Source organism: Portunus trituberculatus, chromosome 16, assembly GCF_017591435.1.
Source record: "Portunus trituberculatus isolate SZX2019 chromosome 16, ASM1759143v1, whole genome shotgun sequence".
In the NCBI taxonomy this organism is placed as follows: Eukaryota; Metazoa; Arthropoda; class Malacostraca; order Decapoda; family Portunidae; genus Portunus; species Portunus trituberculatus.
In genome coordinates, this window is record NC_059270.1 from 3,548,152 (window position 1) to 3,572,889 (window position 24,738).

General features: G+C 36.1%; 1 protein-coding gene across 1 annotated transcript; it reads right to left on the minus strand.

Annotated features, from left to right (window-relative positions):
• Window positions 1–519: 519 nt before the first annotated feature.
• Window positions 520–22,820, minus strand: LOC123504404 (syntaxin-7-like). The gene is made up of 9 exons (XM_045254869.1): window positions 22,595–22,820; window positions 18,160–18,305; window positions 17,967–18,036; window positions 16,889–17,033; window positions 16,262–16,358; window positions 14,810–14,958; window positions 14,439–14,594; window positions 8,568–8,664; window positions 520–4,115 (listed from the first exon to the last, which is right to left on the minus strand). Exons 2-8 carry the CDS (start codon window positions 18,260–18,262, stop codon window positions 8,569–8,571), a joined length of 816 nt encoding a protein of 271 aa, XP_045110804.1. The 5' UTR covers window positions 18,263–18,305; window positions 22,595–22,820; the 3' UTR covers window positions 520–4,115; window position 8,568.
• Between the last annotated feature and the right edge of the window lie 1,918 nt (window positions 22,821–24,738).

Here is a 24,738-nt window from a genome sequence, read left to right on the forward strand (position 1 = left end):
ATATATATATATATATATATATATATATATATATATATATATATATATATATATGAAAATATATTCAGAATAATCCCGAGAACTATAAATTTTCTTCCAACTAAAAGTGAAAAAAATAGTCTTATTAGGTCTATTAGAAAATTCACAAAGTACATTTGATAAATTCTCTATTAATATTTGTCTCTGAATAACTTGAAAAATTACTCGTTTGCTTTTGTTTTTCAAGACTTTTGTAGTAATCATGTATCAAATAATGAATCTAAAACTTATCAGGAATATCTAAAGTGCAAGTATAAAAACATTTAGACAAAACCAACAAAAATAACTGACATTTAAAGTATTGTGACATGGTCCCCATAATCTTTTGTTTTGTTGTAAAAGAAAAGCTTACACTGAGTTAGCAATAAAAGTTCCTGCCTGTCATATAATTGACAACCATGGTATACATTTCCCACAGACTCCAGTATTTCATTATCATTACTATCTTTTTTTGTAAGGTTTCAGAAATAAAAGCTTATGCCATTTTGTTAAATTATTTTCACATAAATATATATGCTTTTTTCCATACTGGTTTATAAGCTTTAAGCCAAGTAAATCTTAACTTCAGAATGCAGTTGCAAGTGTCAGTTAGTTAAATTATCTTAATTTTGCCATAATGATGCGTTAATTTTATTTACAAGTTACCTTTATTTATTATACACAATATCCTTTAATTCCACATTATAAAGATAAAGACCATTACAATATTCAACAGCTGAGACCAGAATGTGTTGCCAACAAATACATCATTTGTCAGAATCAAATGCTCCCTAAACATGCAAATATATACATAGTTTGTTTATTTTATTTTTTTATTTTGTTTATTTTATTTTTTTCATTTAGGAGCAGTGTGAAATAATATTCACTTGTAGGGCTAGTGAAATAAATTAATTAATAAATAAAAACCAAACACCCAATACATTTCTCCTCTTATGATGCTACATTCAAAATTCATGCAGTGAGTATTATTCAACAGAACACAGGTTGACCATCAATAGTTCAGCATTGTCCCCCCACGGGAGGGGTACACATATCACCTGTGAGCTTCTGTAAGCCATGAGTGACGTCATAACTCCACTGTAGTGCCCTGCGGAACATTCCGTAATCTTCCGGAAGCTCCCAGAGCACGTTTTGGAACACAAGCTGCCGTAAAGTGGGAGCACAAATGATAAAAACCACACTACCATGCTCCGTGTTTGTTATAAGGTAAGCAGATGAAAAAACAAGTGATCAAGTTTTACATAATCTAATTGAGATATGTGAATCCTGGGTTCTTGTTGGTGCAATCCAGGTGCAAAATAATGAGGTGAGATTGATTGAGATTCATGACCATACTGTATTGCATAACGGTGAATCGTATAGTGGAGAATATCTGTACTACTTCATTTCTGACTGATAGCAATGGAATTGGTACAGCCAATAATGACGGCAAAGAAACTGAGCAAATTCTTTTCTATTTCTTTATCATAAACTATTGAAAAGCCAGTGTTGTATAATTCACAAAAGCTTTGCAGGTGATATGAAAGGTATATAGCATATCTGTGGGAGTGTACACATGAAAAACATCTTGTTACTCAACTGTTAATTCTGTACTTAAATTGTTAATGTGAGTATGTGCCCAAGATCACTGTCAGTCTTGGCCAGGTACTAACACTGTTCCCTTTCTCCCATGCAATTGGCTCAAACTAGTTCAATAATGTGCAGAATCTATCATCAACTGAGAATTTTAAAAATTTTTGTTGCTAACTGTATCATTTATGAGTGATAGATAGTGTGTGCACACTACACAACAAGAAGCATTTTCTTGATTCACTGGAATCATGGCAGGTCCTAAAACCAAGAAAGTTCAATAATAAAAGGAAAAAACTAATTCAAATGGCACTCAATATCATGAGGTCATGTCCCTGTATTCTAATCTAATCTCTCTTTGATAATGCAAATCATTAATCTGGCATTCTACAGCTCCCAGTGATGCTGGACTAGTGATAGTCAATCTGTAATAATTATGATAATAATAACAATAATAATAAAAAATAAATTAAATTAAAATAATAATAATAATAATAATAATAATAATAATGATAATAATAATATGAAGTACATAAAATATGTAAATAAAGAGATACAACAAAAATTGCCAATTCTGCTTCTAATTTAAAAAAAAAAAAAAAGGAGACTCCAAAGGGTAAATTACTACAGATGCATTGCTTTTGAGAATAACAGTGTAATGAATGGGAGTGACTCACTTCTACTTAGAAGAGACTGTAGGAATCTTTTCAAGAAAATTTTCTTGCCATAATCTTTCTTTACAATTTTCAATCACTAAGTTATGGTAACTGAAGAAATATTGAGAAAATTAAGATTAAAATATTCAGCCACAAACAAAATGCAGGCAATAAGTACTTGACTACCTGGGATGAAGATGTAAAATGTAATTTTCATCAATATAATCATATACAGCTTATCTTACTAGATTTTAGAAGAACCAAAATCTGTAAAAGATTGAATTCACCTTGCCATTACAACATAATACAACACATAACAATTCATATGATGCATTTTGAGCATACACTGTTTCTTGTCTTCACTAGACCACACTTTTCTCCCAAAATGCACTTCTTAAACAAACTTTGATGTAGTTGGGCTAGGTCTCTTGATTCTTTTATTCACATCATTATGGCTAAGCTACATATGATGTGTGCCAGCATATCAAATAACACTACACAATTCCTTGGTATTATGAAATTATCCCTAATAAACAATATCTAATACAAATATTTTGAATTAATCCCTTTGTTTTCTTTGTGAACAAAATAGTTCACTGGTAGCAATAATTTAACTATCACAGAGCTCAACATTCACCATATCATTCTGAAAAGAGCAAGATATTTTTCCCTTGTCATTTTATATTTTGTTCTACTTAGGATACTTGGTTCACTTAAACATCTCTGGTGTCTGTAGCACACCCATCAATTACATAAAGACAGTAGTAATTCAGAAGATATCTTTAATCCTTCCCAATATTCACTTAGTAAGGCTGTGCTCTGATCCAACCTAACCACTGCTCTCGTATGTCTTGCAGTTTTACTATTACAAACAATATCTATGAATTGAAGAATCTAATGAATAGGTGTGGTGAGAGAAGGCAACAGAGCTCTAGCAATGCTAATGCAGAGTTAAATCCTCAAAGCTGTGGAGTGATAAGTACATACAAATACTTACAATATTTCTGTATAACAAATGCACACATACTGTATGACATAATGGCTTTATATAATAAATGAATGAAGAGGAATATCTGAGCACATGTCCTCACAGACTACATACTTCACCTTCATGCCATCTGTGTTCCAACTAATTTTCTCATATTGTTACTTTTACTTCACTAATCGTATAAAAATTCCTTTCATGATAAATATACAAGTAATACAAGCTTGATCAAATCAAATGGAAAGTTTTATCAAAACTACTAAAAGAATAGTAATTGCAGTCATGGAATATTAAATTAAATTATTGGTTTAGTGTAAAACCAAGTGGTGAAATATTTCATGAAAGCAACAATTTGGTGCTGCTTTGGCAGAGGATCTGTGGTGGCAATCTTTTCAATACAAAACTAAATGACTTGTTTGTATATTCATTTATTAACATATATTTTTCCTATATATATGTATATATATATATATATATATTACCTATAAACATCAAAATCAAGGCAGCTAAATTAAGGCTATTAAATCATATATCACTACTATAATATTTATCAAGTAAGTGACTTGCCTGAATCTGCCACCTATGCAATAAAATATAATAAATAATAATGGAAAAATAATAATAGGAACTTTCTTACAAGTAACAGTCATTCTAAAGATATAACAAACAACAACAAAAAAATATAAATATAATATTTGAAAGTTCACAGTTGAATTGACCAAACCTGCATCTTGGTCTGCTGGCTGGCTGGCTGGCTGGCTGAGGGACCACTACCATTTCCCACTAGCCCAAATAATGAGGCCAATCACCAAGGCAATTGAAAGACAGATAAGTGTCAGGACAACCACCTTCTGTCTTGATTTTTCCTGCAGTGATTACAATAATAATATTAAATCATTTATACAATAATACACTATTTCAGCATTATGCATTTCAGTAAAGATTTTCAACTCTTTCTGTCCTCAAGCCTTGCCAGATTAAATATTTTAAGGACCACCCATGGTCATGAAAAAAAAACACCTTATAAACAAACACATGACCAAATATTTTTCATTTTTTCAACATTAAGGTAAAATAGACTACTACTAACTTCAGCAGATATAAAATGTAAATCTAATCATTGATAGTCGCAATGGGGAAAAAAATAAATAAAAAAATAAATAAAAATAAAAAAAAAGTTTCTGGAAGTGAAGTGCTTGTTAGCTACTGGCTTCATAGATTTATCAGCAAACCATGGATCACTTTGCATCTTGTGAGATAAAGTATCATACTATAGTCCATACTCAGAGACCACAACAAATTTCCAGGACCAGAAAGACAACAAGCCAGGTTTTCAAAACTGTTTCTTCTTTTATTAAACTAGAAATCTTGCGAATCTATCACCAGAACCATAAAAAAAAACTTAAGTACCATGATGCATTTCCATATTGTTTCAGCTTACTATTTGGTGATTTTATATATCTTCAGAAACTTACATGAGGATTAAAATAATGAAGACTGTGTCCATTAATCTTCTGACCTCCACAGAACTTTCCTTATGTCAATCAAATGGTCTAATCGTACACAAATGTCAAGATAAGAATGTGTCCCAGTGTTGAAGGGTTTAAAACAAGAGTATCTTCAACAAAAGCCTTTGGAAAGCAGTGATGGTGAGGCAGCAAAGCATTTCAGAATACAGGCACCTATATTGTATTAACGCTACTACAACAAGTTGCCTGATTATCAAATGAAACTTAATTTAACTAATAGTGGCAATATACGCAAAAAGATATGTCTACATATGAGTGTACTTATCACATCAGTAATAAAAATAAAAAAAATAAATAAAAATGCACACTTGGACCTTAATCCAAGATATTTACTATAATAGTTTAATATAATTTCCTGTTGATGTGCAGCTTGTCAAAACTGAAAATCACACTCTGATAGGTGGTTCTTTTAGTATAAAGATGGTGTTTAAGTCAGAACCTGTGATAGTTTCAGATCATGATAGTGCTTCTCAACTGTAATGTTATGACCTTACTTTGAATGGTAAATCTTAAGAAACACGATTTTTACAACCTACACACACTTCATTCAAAAACTCACTTCACAATGTGTCTTACATTATCATCCTCATTTGGGTTTAAGAATGATCTCTACACATCCTGGCTCACACACCATCACTTCAATACCACAAGGACTGTCATCTTGAGTTCTTATGAATCTTAACAAATATGAGAAGAAATACAGAAGAGTTAAGGAAAGCCTAGCACACATCATGATCAAGTATGGATATGGGGACAAATCAGAAAAATTTAAAGAAACTGTGGCTATTTTTTTTATCTTCATTAATTTGCAATGCTGTCACACCCAACCTAGCATCATGGGCAGATGTAATTATGTTTATCCTCAAAATATTGTATTGTTTTATCTTCATTGAGCACAGCAGAAGTATTCATTGTATGTTGATTCTGTTACACAAGGTGTAACACAAGTTTGTGCAAATACTGCTAGAGGTGAAGAGCAGGTCATTCTAAGTGGAAAATATTCTATATAAACATGCATACTGAGGCCTTATTTAGCCATGGTATGAAATCTGAGTGTGGTGGGGTGACACATATGAGAGGACAGTGCAGGTGTTTCTGTAGAAACACCAGGTCAACATGATCCACCTTACTGCAAATATGTGGCTTTTTTTTTTATTTCTTTTCTTTCAAAACCTTGCAGTACAATTTAGATGTATTCACAGTAACCAACTTGCCATGAAACTGGATTCAGCTGATTTGCTGGCAGGTTCACACTTTCCCCTTCCCTGCCTAGGCAGGTGAGATATTACAAAGCTTGTCATCTTATTTGTCATTAATTATAGCAATGTTATCATTGTTTTGGGGTATTACAGTACTCCATAATGAGATGAGTAGTATTGACAGACAGGTGATTTACCAATAAACATTACACAATCTTTGAAATTGTAATTGTAATTATCATATTTGACGGCATATAGGATACATCTTCCCAAAATTTTGGTTCAAAAAACTGTCCTGCATCTAATATGCAAAGTTGAGACCTCTCATAGGCTAATCTTCTCCCTCATATTCACTAACCTATCTTACGATCGGTACTTCTATCTACCCTAACTGCATGCATCATTATTTTAATGCAGGCATTATTATTATTATTATTATTATTATTATTATTATTATTATTATTATTATTATTACCAGTATTATTACTTAAAGAAAAAATTATTATAAAAATCAAAGCAATCTAACTTGTAAGGCTGTGACCCGTTTATAAATATCAACTGATCGGAACTTTGACTTTATGCCATTTGGCAGTGAGGAGTAACACCAAGTTCATGATAAAAAAAACTTGATAGTAAAAGAAAAGAAGAAGAAAGAAAAGTTGATTGTGAAAAAAAAGAGGAAATAGATAAACCTGATACAACAAAAGTGGGAAAACAGCATCAGAGTTGCCATTGCAAAGGCTATCCACCAACTCTACATCCGATCTGATCCAATCATAACAAAATACAACACCCTCACCTAACAGTGAGGGTGTTGATGTGTTGATGTTGATGAGTACAGGAGGAAAAAGATTGAGCTACATAATCTCCTACAAACTACAAGAGGTATATTATGTCAAGAAGCATGACAATAGAGCAGCAGCAAGGTCTTTTGGGCCACCACCTACAGAAAAAAATATGCATATCAGGCAACAGCAAGAAGACCAACTGAAGAGCACAAGGAAAAGCAAACATAACATTCATTGTCCAGCCCCACATTGGCCAGAACTTGAGGATGACATTGCTTTTGTAGCAATGTTTTCTGTTTGTGTAATGTGCAGCTGGATTGCTTTCAACTGTATATGCTTAAATACACTAAAAACCTTTTTCCTGAATTTTACCTGCTGAAATGGTGGTGTGTCTTATATGCCATCAAATACAATAATTGTAATTAACGACAAATAACATAATAGGCAACGTGACACCTTGCATGTCTAGCCAGGACCTTTTGCCAAATGCTTCCTCTCCACCATGTATTCAATGAATTCAACTTCTTTTGTTCTTTTCAAATTCCATATTTTCACATTTCTTTGAGTTTAACTCTATTTCCCACAAGTGGCTTCAATTAGCAATTCTGTATAAGAACGACAGTAATGCTATGCAATCTTCTCTTTTCTACTTCCCATTGCAATTTGGCACCATCTGCAAAGAGGCTTACATAGCTTATAATACCCTCATCTATGCAGATTATGTACACTGCAAACATGTTTGCACCGGTACTAAATCTGTTTCAGGTACAACTAGATATAATTCACTCATCCATCTCTTTCCTGCATCACATCAATCATGCTCTTACCATATTTGATACAATGTGTGTGTGTGTGTGTGTGTGTGTGTGTGTGTGTGTGTGTGTGTGTGTGTGTGTGTGTGTGTGTGTGTGTGTGTGTGTATACTGTATGATGAGAAGTTTGTAAAGAAAGTGTGAGAATGAAACTGAAGCTACAAATAGAAAAGGCCACCAAATAAGAAAAAATAGTGGGTAATGTAGTATGTGTGTGAGAGGTATTAGCTAAGGCTGAATGCTGGGAAAAACATATCAATAAGTAAATAAAAAGGACAGAAGAAATGTCTAGATAGGGAGAGATGGATGCTCTTCTGCCAAAGTCATCCCCTTAGCTTAGAGGATGGTGGCCATCTGAGATATTGACAGATGTATCTAGTTCAGAAATGCCCTTCATCATTCATGTTATGCCTAGCTTTGCTACTGTTCGGTCAAATACAGAAAATGGCAAATTTTCAATTTTCATATATTTAGAATTTGTAAAAATTTCAATTTCTTTCTATATCACACAAAGGAAAAATATATGCATATGAAATTTTTCATTCAAGAGGCAGGTGAGCACTACACAAAGCAAGAAATAACATGTGTACTTAGCATGACTGAGTGATTGTAGAATGGTTCTCACAGTGGAAAGAAAGACTTTATTAAGCTATCTGCATATCATTAAATTATTAATTCCAGAATTTCATTCACAATAATTCACTTCATTAAAGTTTCTAGCATTAAACAATATTTCAGAGACACTGGTAGTATATAATTAGCATGTAAAAGTTATGAGAATGAATCATCTTTGCATGACCTTAACTGGTCCAGCAGAATACTTAATCCAGCAAGGGTGCAAAATGGTGGTATTTCCATACTGTTAAAAATAACACTCTGAATTGTTTGTTGACTTATGAAATTAAAAATAGTTTTCACATAGTTAAATCTTAATGTTATTATTCAACAACTTATAAGAATAATTTTAGTACTACTCACAAATAAACTTACCTTAATTTTTTGATGATAGAACAATTATTATTATAATAACTGTCAGTACCACTAAACCAATGCCAATGAGACACAGCTTCTTTCTACGTGCTTTGTTCTACAAGAAAAAAGAGAAAATAAATATCAAATTAAAATGTGAGATCAAAAAATGATTGATAAGTAACTAGGATTGCCTTAAAATAAAAGTTCAAAGAATGTATGATACAAATTAAAAATAAACACTAAACCTTAAGAATAGTTGTGTGTGTGTGTGTGTGTGTATTTACCTATTTGTATTTACCTATTGTGTATTACAGGGCCCGAGCTAAGCTCTCTGTGTCCTGTCTCCTTGTCCATTTCTGTCATATCTCTCTTTCATCTGATTGACACACACCGCGTCAACGACATCACTGCTCAGTTTATTCCACTTATCAATGCTACGATGCAGGAAACTGTATTTTCTCACGTCATTTAGACAGATGTCTTTTATTAGCTTTTTCCATGTCCTCGGAGCTGATTACTTGCGGTCACCTTTATCAACTCTCTGTCCAGTATGTCAATCTTGTTCACCAATTTATACATAGTTATCATGTCTCCTCTTGTTCTTCTCTCTTCTAATGTGGTCAGCCCCAGCTTCCTCAGTCTTTCCTCATAGTCTAACTCCCTGAGTCCTGGTACCATCCTTGTTGCCAGCCTCTGTACCCTTTCTACCTTCTTCACATTTTTCTTCATATGCGGTGACCAGACACAAGCTGCATATTCTAACTGGGGTCTTATTAAGGTACATAATATCTTCTTCATCATTCCTTCATCTAGGTAGTGGAATGCAAGGCCAATATTTTGAAGCATGTTATATGTTTTCCAAAAAATCTTGTTAATGTGTTTCTCCGGTGACAAAGTGTTTTGCACGGTTACTCCTAAGTCTTTCTCCTCATTGGTCTCTTTAATTTTCTCATCACCCAGCCTGTAATCCCAGTTTGGTCTGTATCTACTTCTTCCCATTTTCATAACATGGGTCTTGTCTATATTAAATTCCATCTGCCACTCCTTACTCCACTCATATATTTTATCAAGATCTTCCTGTAACTTGTTACAATCTTCCACATTCTTTACTCTCCTCATAATTTTAGTATCGTCCGCAAACATGTTCATGTAACTGTCAATTCCTACTGGCATATCATTAACATAAATCAAAAACATGATGGGACCAAGCACTGACCCTTGTGGAACTCCACTGGTTACCTTCTTCCACTCGGACTTCCTTCCTCTCACCACTGTTCTCATTTCTCTTCCCATTAAGTAATTTTCCATCCATTTTGCTAGTTTATCATTTACTCCTCCAATCTTCTTTAGTTTCCACATCAGTCTATTGTGTGGTACTTTATCAAAGGCCTTTCTCAAGTCCAGGTAGATAGCATCCACCCATCCCTCTCTATGTTGTAGTATGTCAGTCACTCTTGAATAAAAACATAATAAATTGGATACACGATCTTCCTTTTCTGAAACCAAACTGTCTTTCACTCAGAATGTTTTCACTTTCTAGATACTCACTCCACTTAGCTTTAATTACTTCTTCACATACCTTGCACAATATACTAGTCAACGATACTGGTCTATAATTTAGCGGTTTCATTCTACTACCATTCTTATATATAGGCACAATGTCAGCTCTTTTCCATTCTTTCGGGACTAATCCTGTTCATATGGAGGTTTCCACAATATCAAATATGGGGTTCAACAATTGATCCTTACATTCATTTAGCAACCTCCCAGATATGCCATCAGGCCCCATTGATTTATTAATATCCAGATTGCTTATAATTTTCCTTACATTTTCCTTAGTAACCATGATGTCCTGCATTTGCTTCATTTCCGTAGGTCTTCCTCCCATAAAATGCTCCTCCTTTGTAAACACTTTGCAAAAGTTGTCGTTCAAAATTTCAGCTATATCTCCAGCATCCTCATATACTTCTTCCCCGTTTTTTACCTTTACTATTGCCTCCCTTATATTTAGTTTTTCATTTATGAATTTGTAAAACATTTTTGGGTCACTATCACAGTTTGTGTGTGTGTGTGTGTGTGTGTGTGTGTGTGTGTGTGTGTGTGTGTGTGTGTGTGTGTGTGTGTGTGTGTGTGTGTGTGTGTGTGTGTGTAATTCACCATCACCACCACCACCACAGTCGTCTGCTGGTCACCCAGCCAGTCTTCCCATTACGGAGCAAGCTCAGAGGAGCTCATAGATGGATCTTCGGATAGGACTGAGACCACAACACACTCCACACACAGGGAAAGTGAGGCCACAACCCCTCAAGTTACATCCCTTACCTATTTACTACTAGGTGAACAGGGGCTACACATTAAGAGGCTTGCCCATTTCCCTCGCCGGTTCCCAGGACTCAATCCCGGGCCCTCTCGATTGTGAGCCAAGTGTGCTAACCACTACACTATGCAGTGTGTGTGTGTGTGTGTGTGTGTGTGTGTGTGTGTGTGTGTGTGTGTGTGTGTGTGTGTGTGTGTGTGTGTGTGTGTACATTAGTTGCATTTACCCTTATTTCTTGTTTTGTAGGTTATGCAAAATTCTAGGTGGAGAAAATCTGCTAATACCATAATGTTTAGGATACCTCTGTTTATTAGACGAAAGAATTTACTTCAGCATTCATACCATAACCACTGAATATGGCAAGCACAAGTAAAATGTGTTATAAACATTTCAGAGTGGTGTTTTGAGTTCAACTCATCATAATTTCTTTATTTTTTCTACCAAAATTTTGCTAGAATATCTGAATTCTGCAATTACTGCCAACTCTAGCATATCAACTAAAATGTCATATTAGTTTCTGGGGTGTGATACAACAGACAATATAGAAACATCTTGGCGATGTCGCTCATTTTGACCAGACAAACTCACACAAAACTGTCGACTCTTCTCACTTTCTTGCCTTTTAACCCATACGGAGGCCATCCTCTGGCCACTGCCAGTGCTGCCACTTCCACTGGTTGTCACGTATTAAAGTTTCTCACCCTTGCTCCCACCCACTTTCTCATTCCTAGTGCAGATGTGGCTTTAGGCCCGGCACACATGAACTAATTTTATCATTGCCATCAGTTTATAAAATCAAATTGCACCACCAGACATAGACCATTAAAGTTGTCCATGCAAGATACTCTATTGTAACACATGTTTCATTTCTAATCCGGTCATGGAGACAAAAGTCACACATACACATCTAGCCTTCACTTTTCTTTAACATAACTATTCTTTACCTACATGAGCATTCCTCAGTTCTTCATTTCCTCTCCTCAATCCTTCTACTTCTATAACTGATTTTCTAAATGTGCTCAGTTGGCTGTCTCATTTCCTTTCTCACTCTTTTCTGTTTCTTTTTGTTTGTCCTCTGCATGTTTACTAATCTCATAACCATAACAACTCCTTACACCTTTATCAATCCCCCTCTACTTTGACCTTTGTATTCACATTCTGTCTACTGAATTCTGTAAAGGGAAAAATTGAGGATGCTGTTGTAGCTATTTTGATCATCTTCAATATTTTTCCAAACTTATTTTTCAAATATTTAGTTATATCTAACACTTATCTCAGACCTTATCTTCAACTTCCTCTATTATGAAAGATGTGCACTAATTTGGTCATTCTTATTTGCACTGGCAATAGTGAGTGAGGAAGTGTGTGTGTAGGTGAATGGATGTTTGCAAGGGTGTATTTGCCTATTTATATATACCTATATACCTAATGGTTGTAAGCAAGGTTTGAGCTACACTCATGAAGTTCTATTTCCATATTATTACTACTTCAATTTTCATATATCTGATGTACACTCCTCCCTCTATCATCTCTTATAGTCTACTAAATGTATCTATATTTCTATAAAAAACAAGCCTTACTCTTTATGTTATGTCACTGTGTAGGAGCAACTTATGACATCTAAAGATGTTATGTGCAGCAAGGACATGAGCAAAAAAGATATATATGTACATACATTCTAAATGTCATGTCCTGTACCACAAACATCAGATATTAGCAAAATTTGAATGTGAGGTATAACAAATCAAAGGGACATAAAAATAATCATTAGTACAAAGAATAAGTTCTAAAGCTTAGGTAAACTTTGTCTTGGCAAGTAGGGAGAAGGCTCCAGGTAAGGAGGAGGGAGGCCGTGTGGCAACTTGCTCTAAGTCTAAGTGAACAATTGTGTAAGAACTACCCAACATTATTTTTCATATCTGTTTGTTTCTTTCTTCCTTTGTGTATGTATGTGTCATTCACCTATAGTCATCTGATCAGCTAGCCAGCCATTCCACTACAGAAGGAGCTCAGAGTTCAGAGTAACCAATCTTTGGATACGAATGAGGCCACTCACACCTCACACTAGGACACTAAGGTCACAACCCTTAGAGTTACATCCCGTACCAACTTGCAGCTAAGTGAAAAGGGCTATACATTAAGAGGCTCGCCTATTTGACTCAATGCACCTAGGACTCAAACCTAAGCCTTCTCATTATGCTAAGCTAACCACTACACTACACTACACTGTGTGTGTGTGTGTGTGTGTGTGTGTGTGTGTGTGTGTGTGTGTGTGTGTGTGTGTGTGTGTGTGTGTGTGTGTGTGTGTGTGTGTAATTCACTGTTTGATCTGCTGCAGTCTCTGACAAGACAGCCAGACGTTACCCTACGGAGCGAGCTCAGAGCTCATTATTTCCGATCTTGGGATAGGTCTGAGACCAGGCACACACCACACACCGGGACAACAAGGTCACAACTCCTCGATTTACATCCCGCACTACTCACTGCTAGGTGAACAGGGCTACGTGAAAGGAGACACACCCAAATATCTCCACCCAGCAGAATCGAACCCGGTCATCTGGCTTGTAAGCCAGCGCTAACCACTGAGCTACCGGGTGTGTGTGTGTGTGTGTGTGTGTGTGTGTGTGTGTGTGTCTAATTCACCACGGTTGACTGCTGGTCACCCAACCAGTTGTTCACCTACAGAAGAAACTCAGAATTCGTACTGACCAATCTTTGGCAGGACTAGGACCACCCAAACACAACACACTGGGATAGCAAGGCCACAACCCCTTAAGATATATATATATATATATATATATATATATATATATATATATATATATATATATATATATATATATATATATATATATATATATATACTAAACATTTCCCAAAGAGGTACATTTATATATGTACTAAATACTGTACGGATTAAGGATTCAGTCAGTTATAGATAAACCACATGACTGTGTGATGCAGTTTATGATAGGAGTTCCAGTTTATGATAGGAGTTCAAAGTTGAATTGTTTGGAATACTGGAGAGGCTAACTACTATATTAGACCAGCCATTGCTCATTGGTTGGGTTAAAAAGTTTAACTACATGGTTTAACAACAGACCAACTGAATACATGACACAAATTACTGACAATAACTAAAGATATGAATTACATTATATAATGGGAATCCAAAGAAAAATTTTACTAGATTCATATACTGATTGCATGGCAAAATCAGAAAGATTTACAGCACAAAAGAGGTGAAAAATAAATATATGAATGTATGAAAAACAGGAAATCTTAATTCCTCTAATGGATCAAATACATGAGTACATGCTAGCCTAAAGAGGCTAAGAAAAACATTAATTATAAAACACACAAGGATTCATTGAATTGTTTCTTTAAGACACAGCATAATACACTACCATCTCCTATATGAAAAATTCTTAACATACAATCATTCACGTGATTTAGCTTCTTTACTGGATTGAAGAGATTGACTGGACTCAAAAAGAATAGACACATTAAAACAACCAGTCTGAAAACTTGAAGCCCTAGAATCATAACAAACAGCAGTGAGAGAGACCCACCTGATACTGCCTTGCCTGGGTGAGCTGTGTGGAGGCCTGGGACACATGTACCTGGGCAGACTCTACATTAGCCTCAATGGAATCAACAACTTCACCTTGCTCATGAACCATTGTTGCTAAGTCTTTGAAGATCTGGTTGACATCCATAATGTCCGACTGTACAAAAAAAATGGTGTGGTAACACTGAGACAAGGCTCAACCTCAAAGTATTTGATATGGCAATTTCAAAATATGTACATCTTTATACACAAGCATACACATATGCATGTACACATGCTTATGTTCACACACAGATTTGCACATATTCTGAAAATTAACTAACAAGCACATATTGATAAATAAGTGCAAAGGATTATCATGGTGACACTCACCTCCAGTTGTCTTATCTGTGACTCTCGCTCCTGCAGTGCCTGCATCTCCTGCTCCTGCTCCATCTGAATCTGCATTTGTGACTGCTGAGACCGACCCTTGTTCTCAGAGTCACCAAGATCCAGAAGTGCTGCTCCGTGCCTTCCATCCTCTGAGGTGCAGAAATGAGATTACAAAGTTAACGCAAGTAACATTTCCCCAGACCATGTAAAAACAATGTCTAGTGAAATGGTATCACCATACATGGCACCCCATCCCAGATTATATTATGATGTTTGCCTTATATGAGTGCAGATCTATGAAAACAATAAGCACTGAACAGCACACAGGCTTGTTAGATTACAGGTCTTCTCCACTAAACAATTCAGTTATACAATATTTCACTTTTTACAATCTTTCATCTTTACTACCTCTCGCCTGCTAAACAATAGGGCATGCTTAATTTTTACAATTGCTGGGGTGTGCACTCACTCACTCACCCACATGCAAGTATACTTGCATTTGTTTGGATATGTTAGTATGTACATGTGTTTTATTTATTATGTTTGTCTTCACTATTCTTATATGCAGCATCTCTTGTGACATCATAATCAGTCACTAGCAAGCCTCTACGATCACAGTCAAGCTCTCCACAGCAAGATTCTCTCATCACAATGAAGCCACGTTAAGGTGCGTCCACACGATCAAACAATGTTTGACGGACAAAATCGTTACCATATCACAGGAGAAGCAGGATGACGTCATAAGCGGTGAAACGATGGATGTGGATCTAGCAACAAGCAGTGGTACCAGATGAGGTTGTTTACCACCGTTTCAACTCTGCTCACAGGGCAAAGACCGGTGGACAATGTTCGAAGGTGATGTCCATTGGTAACTCAGGCATTTAAGTTAGTGTGTGGCTTTGGACAACTGGTGCAGTACATCACTACCATGGTACACAAGAAAAAAAACAAGGCCAAAAAAATTGCACTATGCAGCATGAGCCTTTCCGGTAACAATTTTGTCCGTCGAACATTGTTCGATTGTGTGGACGCACCTTTACAGTGTTTGTTGTTATTCCAACCTCTGGACTATCCTTAGGAACAACATATATCCCCATTACTAGTGAGATAATAATCGCAGTCTCCTGACATGGCAGGCACCCAAGAGTCTAACTGTGACTGACTGAACAAAACAGGGCTACCAGTGATTATAGATACAAAGATTTGAAGCATCATTTATGCAAATGATAAATAATAATAGTAATAATAATATAACATTAGTAATACAATAATAATAATAATAATAATAATAATAATAATAATAATAATAATATAATAATATTAATATTAACAACAATAATAATAAAAAGTTAGATTATACACACTGTCATAATGCTCCTTATCCTCATAACATGGCAAAACTTACAGTATTGTCAAAACATCAAGATGTAATGGAAAAACCTAGATACTCACCAAAGTAATGAGCGTCTGAGTCTGCTCGTGCTTTCTTGAGGGCTTCCTTTTCTTTGGATGCTGCTTGACGCTGTGCAGTTTGAAAATCATTCAAAGCCTGCAAATAAACCAGTGGTGGTCAGCTGACATCATGATATAAAACATTCAACCATTTACACTGCTTATTAAAGAACTGTGTGAAGTCATCCAAATACCTACCAAATTATCTACTCACACCTCTGACATCTCTTAAAGACTTAAAGGAAGCAATTATACAAAGAAGATATCCTAAGGTAAAGATCTAACTATACAAACAAAAGCAATTAACAATTAAAATCCTGCACTACACATGGAAAGTGAAATACAGCAATGTCCAATCATGTAATAGTCATAAAGCATCCCATTCCACTTCATATCCTGCTCTATAAAACAAGGCACAGACTTCATTAACATATATTATGGAGGCCTAACAGGGAGCAGTCAGTGTCTGTCTACTGAATATTATAGTCACTGATAATATCTATCACAAGTGGTTAGCTCAACCAGTCTGATGAAAACTGAGAGCTGTTTGAATGTATCTCCACCAACAGAATAATAAAAAACTAGGAAGTCACCCTCTCCACTCTAACAAAACCATCACCAACCCACCTGTGAGAATTCTCGTGTAAGCCGTTCTGCCTGCATATGCCATGTTCGACTGTCTTGACCAGGTGGTACCGGTAAGGACTTAAATGTCCTTAATTCCACTGTTGTATCCTTGGCCAAACCTCCAGTGTAGTGTTGAACCTGATGCCTAAAAAACAAGACATGAATATAATCTCTAGCTTTTGATGCCATGTATCTTAATACATTTCTGCTACATTATTTCATAATGATGGAAATTATAAAAGAATGCTAAATAATGCCTGTTAAGTATTTTCAATGCAATGTAAGTGCTAGTGAGTAGATAGAGAGATATATGGGCTTAAAAAAAAAAACTGAGGAATTTACAAACATGAGAATAGTTTGATGAGCAGTGATCAGATTAAACAAGATGACCAGTCATCCATGTAATACATAATACATGGAAAGGTCTTTGAAAATCATAGGGATTTGGTGCTCAGTTTTGAATATGATACATTCAGTGATAGAAAACTATCCCTCAAGCAATTTTCATTATCATGAAAATGATGAGGAAAGTGCATGAAATTGCACAAGTGGACAGCAAAAATGAAAGTTGTACAAAACTTTTCTAACTCTATTTGTGTATCTCTCAAGGTTTCAATATACTATTTCTAGTCCCTTTACATATATGTGTACACACACAGGTGCACATGCACATATAAACACACACACGCACACATACACTCTAAAACATAATTATAATAGCTTAACCTCTGCTGAAAACTGGATCACAACTCATCTCCTTATTTTCCATACCTATTGAACATTGGTAAACAGGTGAAAAAACATGGGACCCCTTAGATTAGCAAATAATGCAAACTGTTACAATAATCTACCCAAAATAAACTGAATTAAAAGCTAACATGCAAGAAAATTATTAACATTACTAATCTGGGGAGGGGATAAAAAGAGGAGAGAATTCATAAACCCCTCCATGCCCCTTTCATTTATCTTTTTTAATGAACACATGCATACTGTCAACACTCTTCTAACCAAAAATCAGCATGGACAGTCAGTTTATCCCCCAACGAAAAGACATAAAGCTCACACTGGCAATACTCACAACTGTGCTCGCAGCTGCTGATTGTCCTGGTCCGTCCCCAGCTGGTTCACTAACTGCTGCATAGATTTGACTAGAGGAAAAAAACATATATATCAGAAGAAATACAGCCATGTCCACACTGATAAATACAAAATACAACCAAAAATTCATATGTAGTTGAGAATCATTTAGTCTAACAAGAGGAACTACATACCATTTTGTGAGATCTTCTGTATATTGGAGCCTATGGAGTGGGAATACTTGTGGAGGTCCCCATTACGGACACCTCCGCTCTGGTAGGACGTCATACCGTCCATGGTCACTCTCTCTGACTAAGGCTGTCACTTGATCCTCTGTAATCTACAAAACAGAAATGTACTACAGGATTTGATATTTAAAAGAAAGCCATATGGAAAAAATATATGACCACCACTGATATTAAGATATTAAGTAAAGATAATAGCCAAAAATGGAACTCAAGAACAAATAACTAGTGACACTAGCATCACAATATAATTGAAGCAGGAACTTCTCAAGATAATATAAATAAACATGTATCTTTTCTCCCACAGTTACTAAGTTCTTTCCTCAATTTTATACCATATTATATTTCTGTTTCCTGTTTTCAGAGGACACTGTAAAAAAGAAGTTTAAATACTTACAAAATTTAATATATACTACTTTATAATAATAACATACTATGGCATGTACTTTAAATCAATAAACGAGTAAGGAAACAAAAACAAAGACATTTTGTTTAGGGAAAACACAGCACTAAACAATAAGGCTTATGTAAAGTAAATAAATTGGATGGAAATTTTTTTTAAATATACAAATAAGAATATAATGTACAATACAAAGAAATATGAACTTGAAGAAGTGACAAAGAAAACATTAGTACAAAAAAAAGTCAGATAAAAGTAGACAAGAGTTTAACTCATATCCTGAATATTATAACTAAATAAACTAAGTAAATACACACCAATCATAAATCTACAAAACACACACACACACACACACACACACACACACACACACACACACACACACAAGCCCTACAAAGAGCAAGTATGTCTGCAAGAGTTATCCTTAGAGCAAAGAAGCCTTACAGTTCTGTACTGTCATGCCTGACAATTCATATCTCCTCTGTGCCACAAACTACTTGCTTAACATAGACATTACATGCTTAATGACTCCTCATCAAAGATATTTCATAATTTTCAAATAATTATTATATGTTTAGATCTATAGAAAGTAAGCATATTTTCAAACTAATAAGGACAACAGATTCTCTCTCTCTCTCTCTCTCTCTCTCTCTCTCTCTCTCTCTCTCTCTCTCTCTCTCTCTCTCTCTCTCTCTCTCTCTCTCTCTCTCTCTCTCTCTCTCTCTCTCTCTCTCTCTCTTTCTACAATTTGTCTTTCTAGTATCATGAAAAGAAAGGCAGTAGCTAGCAACAAGATTTTAACAAAAAATCAAATCTCAATATACCATATTTCCTGGTATCAAAGGTCACTATTTTTCCCTAAAATAAACCTAAAAATCTACCATACATCCTGGACAGCAAAGGTTAGTTTTTCCATAGGTCTATTCAAAGTCAATCCATGTCCATGGTAAGCTGGCTATACCATGAAAGAAATATGGCAGTATAAACCCATCAAGTGACCAGCGACTAGACAATAGACATGCTGTGAAAGGGAGCAATGGGTGGGCCACGTGGATTAGCAGACAAGGCAAGATTTTAGAGATCTGCCCTAGATACAAGCTGAGCCAGAAAGGGAGGTGGTAGAGGTGGAGACGTTGGGCATTACTTCCCTTGTCCCTCCACAAAGATAGTTCACCTGATGCATTATCTTCACTAGCTGTCTCTTCCTCTTGACTTACTTTTTATTATTAGGTTTGTCTTCCCTTCTTTTCATTATACCTATCCTAAATCTTCTTTGACCTGATTTTAGTAAAATTATCACAGATAATCTTTTTGTGACATGTCTAGACTCTATAGGGAGGAAAGTGGACAGAAGTTGGAAAGATTTTCTTGGAAAATTAATGACAGCGTCATACTAGCAATTTTTCATCTTCTTTTTCTGTCAATTTTTCTAACGACTATCAACTTTTGCAGACGGTGGCCGTCACACACAAGCTTGCTTCCGCCTTTGCTGCGCTTGTCGATTGTAAACAAACGTGGCTCCTCATTCACCCCAGCAAGCTGTGGCTTTTTTGCACCTTATAATGTAATCAATTGTTCTGTGATCCCAAAGGCAATGGTGACCTCTAATGCTGACAGATATCATAACTGCTCATCTTGGCCAGCTACTTGGAAGTTGCCTTGGAAATATTCAAAAGCGTCGCACATTCGCACTCCCCAGGAAATGTACATACACAAACAACTGAGGAACTTTTCATTGCTAGGCTAAAAGAAAAAATATATGTATACAAATACATATTCATCAATTTATTTAAATTTCTTCTATCATGATAATAGCATTCTTCCGTTTAACAAAAAAAAATAAAAATAAAAAATAATAATAAAAGTGTTGATTAGAAACCATAGTTCTTATTTTGACAAAAAATTGGCGCTAGACGAAAACGATGTGTTCCGTCTGACTCAAGACGACAGAAAGAGTTGACAGAAGAGTAAAAAACAGCGGAAATTGCCTGAGACTACGGAAAAAGTGCTAGTGTGACGCCGCCTTAATTAATGAGTTGCTCTATCAAGGCAAATACCATGATACAATGCTAAATTCATAAATGTACTATTTGTGATAATAAATTTTTAAGTACCTATGTAAGAAATGTGCAAGATACTTGTTTTTGACCTAGAAAAATGACTACCAAAGTTTAGGACTCCATATTTTATAGGTTGGCAAAAGGAAAGGAATGGTTGACCTATGGCATTGTCATAAAATAAAAAAATAGTATAATATTTTCTAGAGCTTAAAAAATGTTTACTGTTAGGTTTTTATGTTCTGAATACTTGATACATCCTAAAATGTAAGATATCACTTCTATATTGTTTCCCTAATAGCTTGTCCAGAGAAGGTGGGGCATAAAATCAACAGTTTGTCACTGCAACAGTGATACGAGTCAACAAATGCCAATTTTGTATTGCAACAGCACATACTGCTCAGAGCCCACATTTCAGTTGAAGCATCCCAGCAAGCATAAAAATTGAGCTTGGATAAATTGACTTATTGGCTTCTCATATGCATCTCTCCTCCTCACAGAGCCACAGCAACAGTGACCAGTTACAAAGGTCACCAGTGTTCATTGTGTCTTTGGTGACGTGTAACTGGCTCTGTTCTTAGAGTGAAATGTTTGTAGCGATGAGTGTGAGGCAGGTAAGTCACTGTGATATTACTTCATCATAAATCTTCACTTCAGGTTTGAATGGTGTCAATATAGCAAAACATGTGACTCAAAACTTGCAGATCATATTAAAATTTGTCAATGAATATCTAGAAAGGCATCTGTCTGACATTAAGTAATAAGGAATGCACAACACAAAGGACACAAAGGAGCACTCCCAATTGTCAGGAAAATTCCTTCGCCTTTGGAAAATTGCCAAGATTAAGGGATTTTTTTTTTAAATGTAGAGATTTCTGTGCTCTATTCATATACATCCATTGATGCATTCTATCAAAACCCAACCCAAAATAATGCAGGAATTTTTGTGCTCTATGGAAAACTTATTTATTAGCAGTAATACTAAGTCATTCGTGAGGGAAAGTGTATAGAAGAAAAGTGTCTTAGAATGGTATTTACTTTCCAGTGGTGCACTTTTTTTTTGTCAGCGAGACTAATAGGAAATTTGGGTAATAACCAGTTTGTCATTGGAGGCAGTGAGTAATTTCACAACCATAGTGGTGGCATCATTTTACCTTTACTGCACATATTCTAGCTCCTCTACAGAGGCAGTTGGATTCTAATCTGACTCTTACAGCAAGGCAGTTGAAAGAAAAGAAAGCAAGCACTAGGAATGTCACCATCGTGGCAGTGAAAAGATCATTCCTCACTGCCTCTCAACAAATTTTTGTATGAAATTCTGGAAGTTTTATATTTTCCAATGCACATGTTTTGCCATTTGAAAAATTAACTGATTAATCAACCAATCCATTGATTAACTTTAATCTCTTAGATGGTTATGTTCACAGATCAAAAAACATAAATAGTAAAATAAACAAATAAATCATTACCTTAGCCATACAGAAACTGCTTAATCAAGCAATGTGGATGACTAAGGGAGATAATTTCCACATTACCTTGCCTCACGTCTTCCCTGACATATGAACAGTGGGACAGTGGTCATGAGTGCTGTTTAAATATTCATAGCACATTCAATGCCTATAAACATTAACCCTTGTCATATGGTTCAGCTCAGGATCGGTGTATGCAACACATGTCACTCAAGATGGTGACGACGTGCGAGCCACATAATGTAAACTAATGGTCAGGATATTGTTGTATGGTATCTTCCCTCCCTCCCACCACAGCATTGCTGCACCTGTTCTGCCCACCGCTGTCACCTGACGGCTGTCCCATGTCTGCCTCACTGCAGTCTGGGTACTCACAGTCATATAGAAACATCGCCTGGCATACAAACACCTTGTAATAGCTAATATAAGCAGGAAAACAAAGCCAAGTATTCGCTCACCCTCAGCTGATCGCCAGTCCTGGATGACGCCTCGTCCGTTCTGCCGCCCGCCCCGAGGAGTCTTGGCTTCCCAGCAGGCGCCGCTCAAACTGCTGTCACATGATGATGACATTCGACCTTGTCCCTCGTGAACCACGGCCATTCACTGCTAATGTACCTAACTGTAAATGCACTAAAAATATCAGAACTAACAAAATTACATTTAATTCATTTGTGTTCGTTTCAATTGTGACGCAGTTTACGTTCGGATACACAAATGTCAACTGGTGATTATTGCGATCACTAAAATCTTATGCGTATTGCAATTTATCAAAGATTCCGTGTAATCATCCATATATATATATATATATATATATATATATATATATATATATATATATATATATATATATATATATATATATATATTAAGATGGTCCAAAAAACCGTAAATCATTTTTTTTTTCTCTCCACAGGACTAATTTTACTACACATCATATACAGGAATTACACACAAAATTTTGTCACTGTATATCATTTAGGGATCGCCCTACTTTTCATTTTCTTCGTCAGGATGATCTTTGAGGATGTCGGGATGGCCAGATCGGTGTTCGTGAACGAGACGAAAGATGAAGAGCTTCTGTGATTCTCGACCTTCGTTAGCGTCGCAAATTTTATACCTTTGCCAGGGTCCCTTCCCATTCAGCTGTGTCGTTCACCACTCTCAGGCTTTTTGGCTCGATCTGGCCTGAGAGTCTTCGTACAGCTTGTTGCCCTGCCAAGCTGAAGGATCTATATGCAGGAAATCCTGCTTCGCTTCCTGGGCTCCACCTTTCCTCAGGTGTCAAAAAACATGATGCAATCTTTTGGTGAAGAATGCATCAAGGCAGATATCCTGTGCGTTTTCGATTTTTACCCGGCATCGGTGACCTTTGGTCGGATTTTCCGTCGGCCTTCATCATGTCTGGAACCCGGTCATCTAACAGGGAAAGGCCGACCAAGTTTTGCCGTTGAAGGGCATTGCGCTCGCGGTAGCAGCTTCATGCCAGAAGCGGATATGCACCAGGGCAATGAACAGCGCCATGCCATGCCGCTTCTCTCGTTTCGTTGTCTTGAACTGGTGACGGAACAGGAAGATCTTGATGCAGTAAATGCCCTTTAACATTAATAACCTCGCGTGATGGATGGCACTAGGGGCATGAAACAACCGTCAAGTCGTTGTGCCCCATCCGAGGAACAAGACCTGTGAGCTGGAGGAACTCGAAGTAAACTTCGTGTGGACACGTTTGATCAGCCTGGCAGATGCAAGATAATCCTTCATCTATAAGCAGAGCTGCTCCAGATATCCTTCGAGGAGAATATCCTTAAGCCAACAGGTAGTTGCTGGTTGATGGTCTGGAAGCAATTGAAAAGGATGATTTCTGGACCTACAATATGTCCAAAGACGACTGGAAAGACGTCATAGAGAACAATCTCCAACACATGATGGCGAGAGGCCAACATCGCCAACACCCTTCCAAGACCTTTCTCAAGCAGAACATGCTGTTGTGGAGGCCAGTGTTGCTTGCAGTCGTATCAAAGACCAATCCAGCTACATCGTTGGGGATCTTCCAAGACTCGAGTAATTCCAAACACGCGGCGGCCTGAGCTTTTCCAGTACTTCGGGCAATGCTTGAAATACTCAACAACGTCTCAAATCTTTGACCGGTTTGCCAGAGTCGCAACTCTCTCTACTGTGTTCCCTCCCATCTCCTGCAGCATTTTCCCGTCCCAGTGTAAGAGTTGTAATGCGGGAGAAAATAAATAAGTGTGAAAACAACTTACGATGAAAAGGAAAGATTATGAAAATTTTGAAGCTTTATTTCTGACAAAATGGTAGCAGTAGTTGAGCTTAAAGGCACTGAGTTATAATTCTGAATTATCACATCAAGACTAATTCATTTTACATTCAAATAAATTTAATTGGAAAGGAAAAACAAATAGACACAGTTAGTGACTGAATATTATCAAGTGAACTTTTCCTCTTCGCAATCACGTTCTTTTCGATTTACAGTCCATTATACTGGAAAAGGGTATATCACTCACTACAAAATAAATACAAGAAAAAAAAACAATTACATAGTATAATCCACTACACACAGCGTCACTACAATTGACTTGCGGCA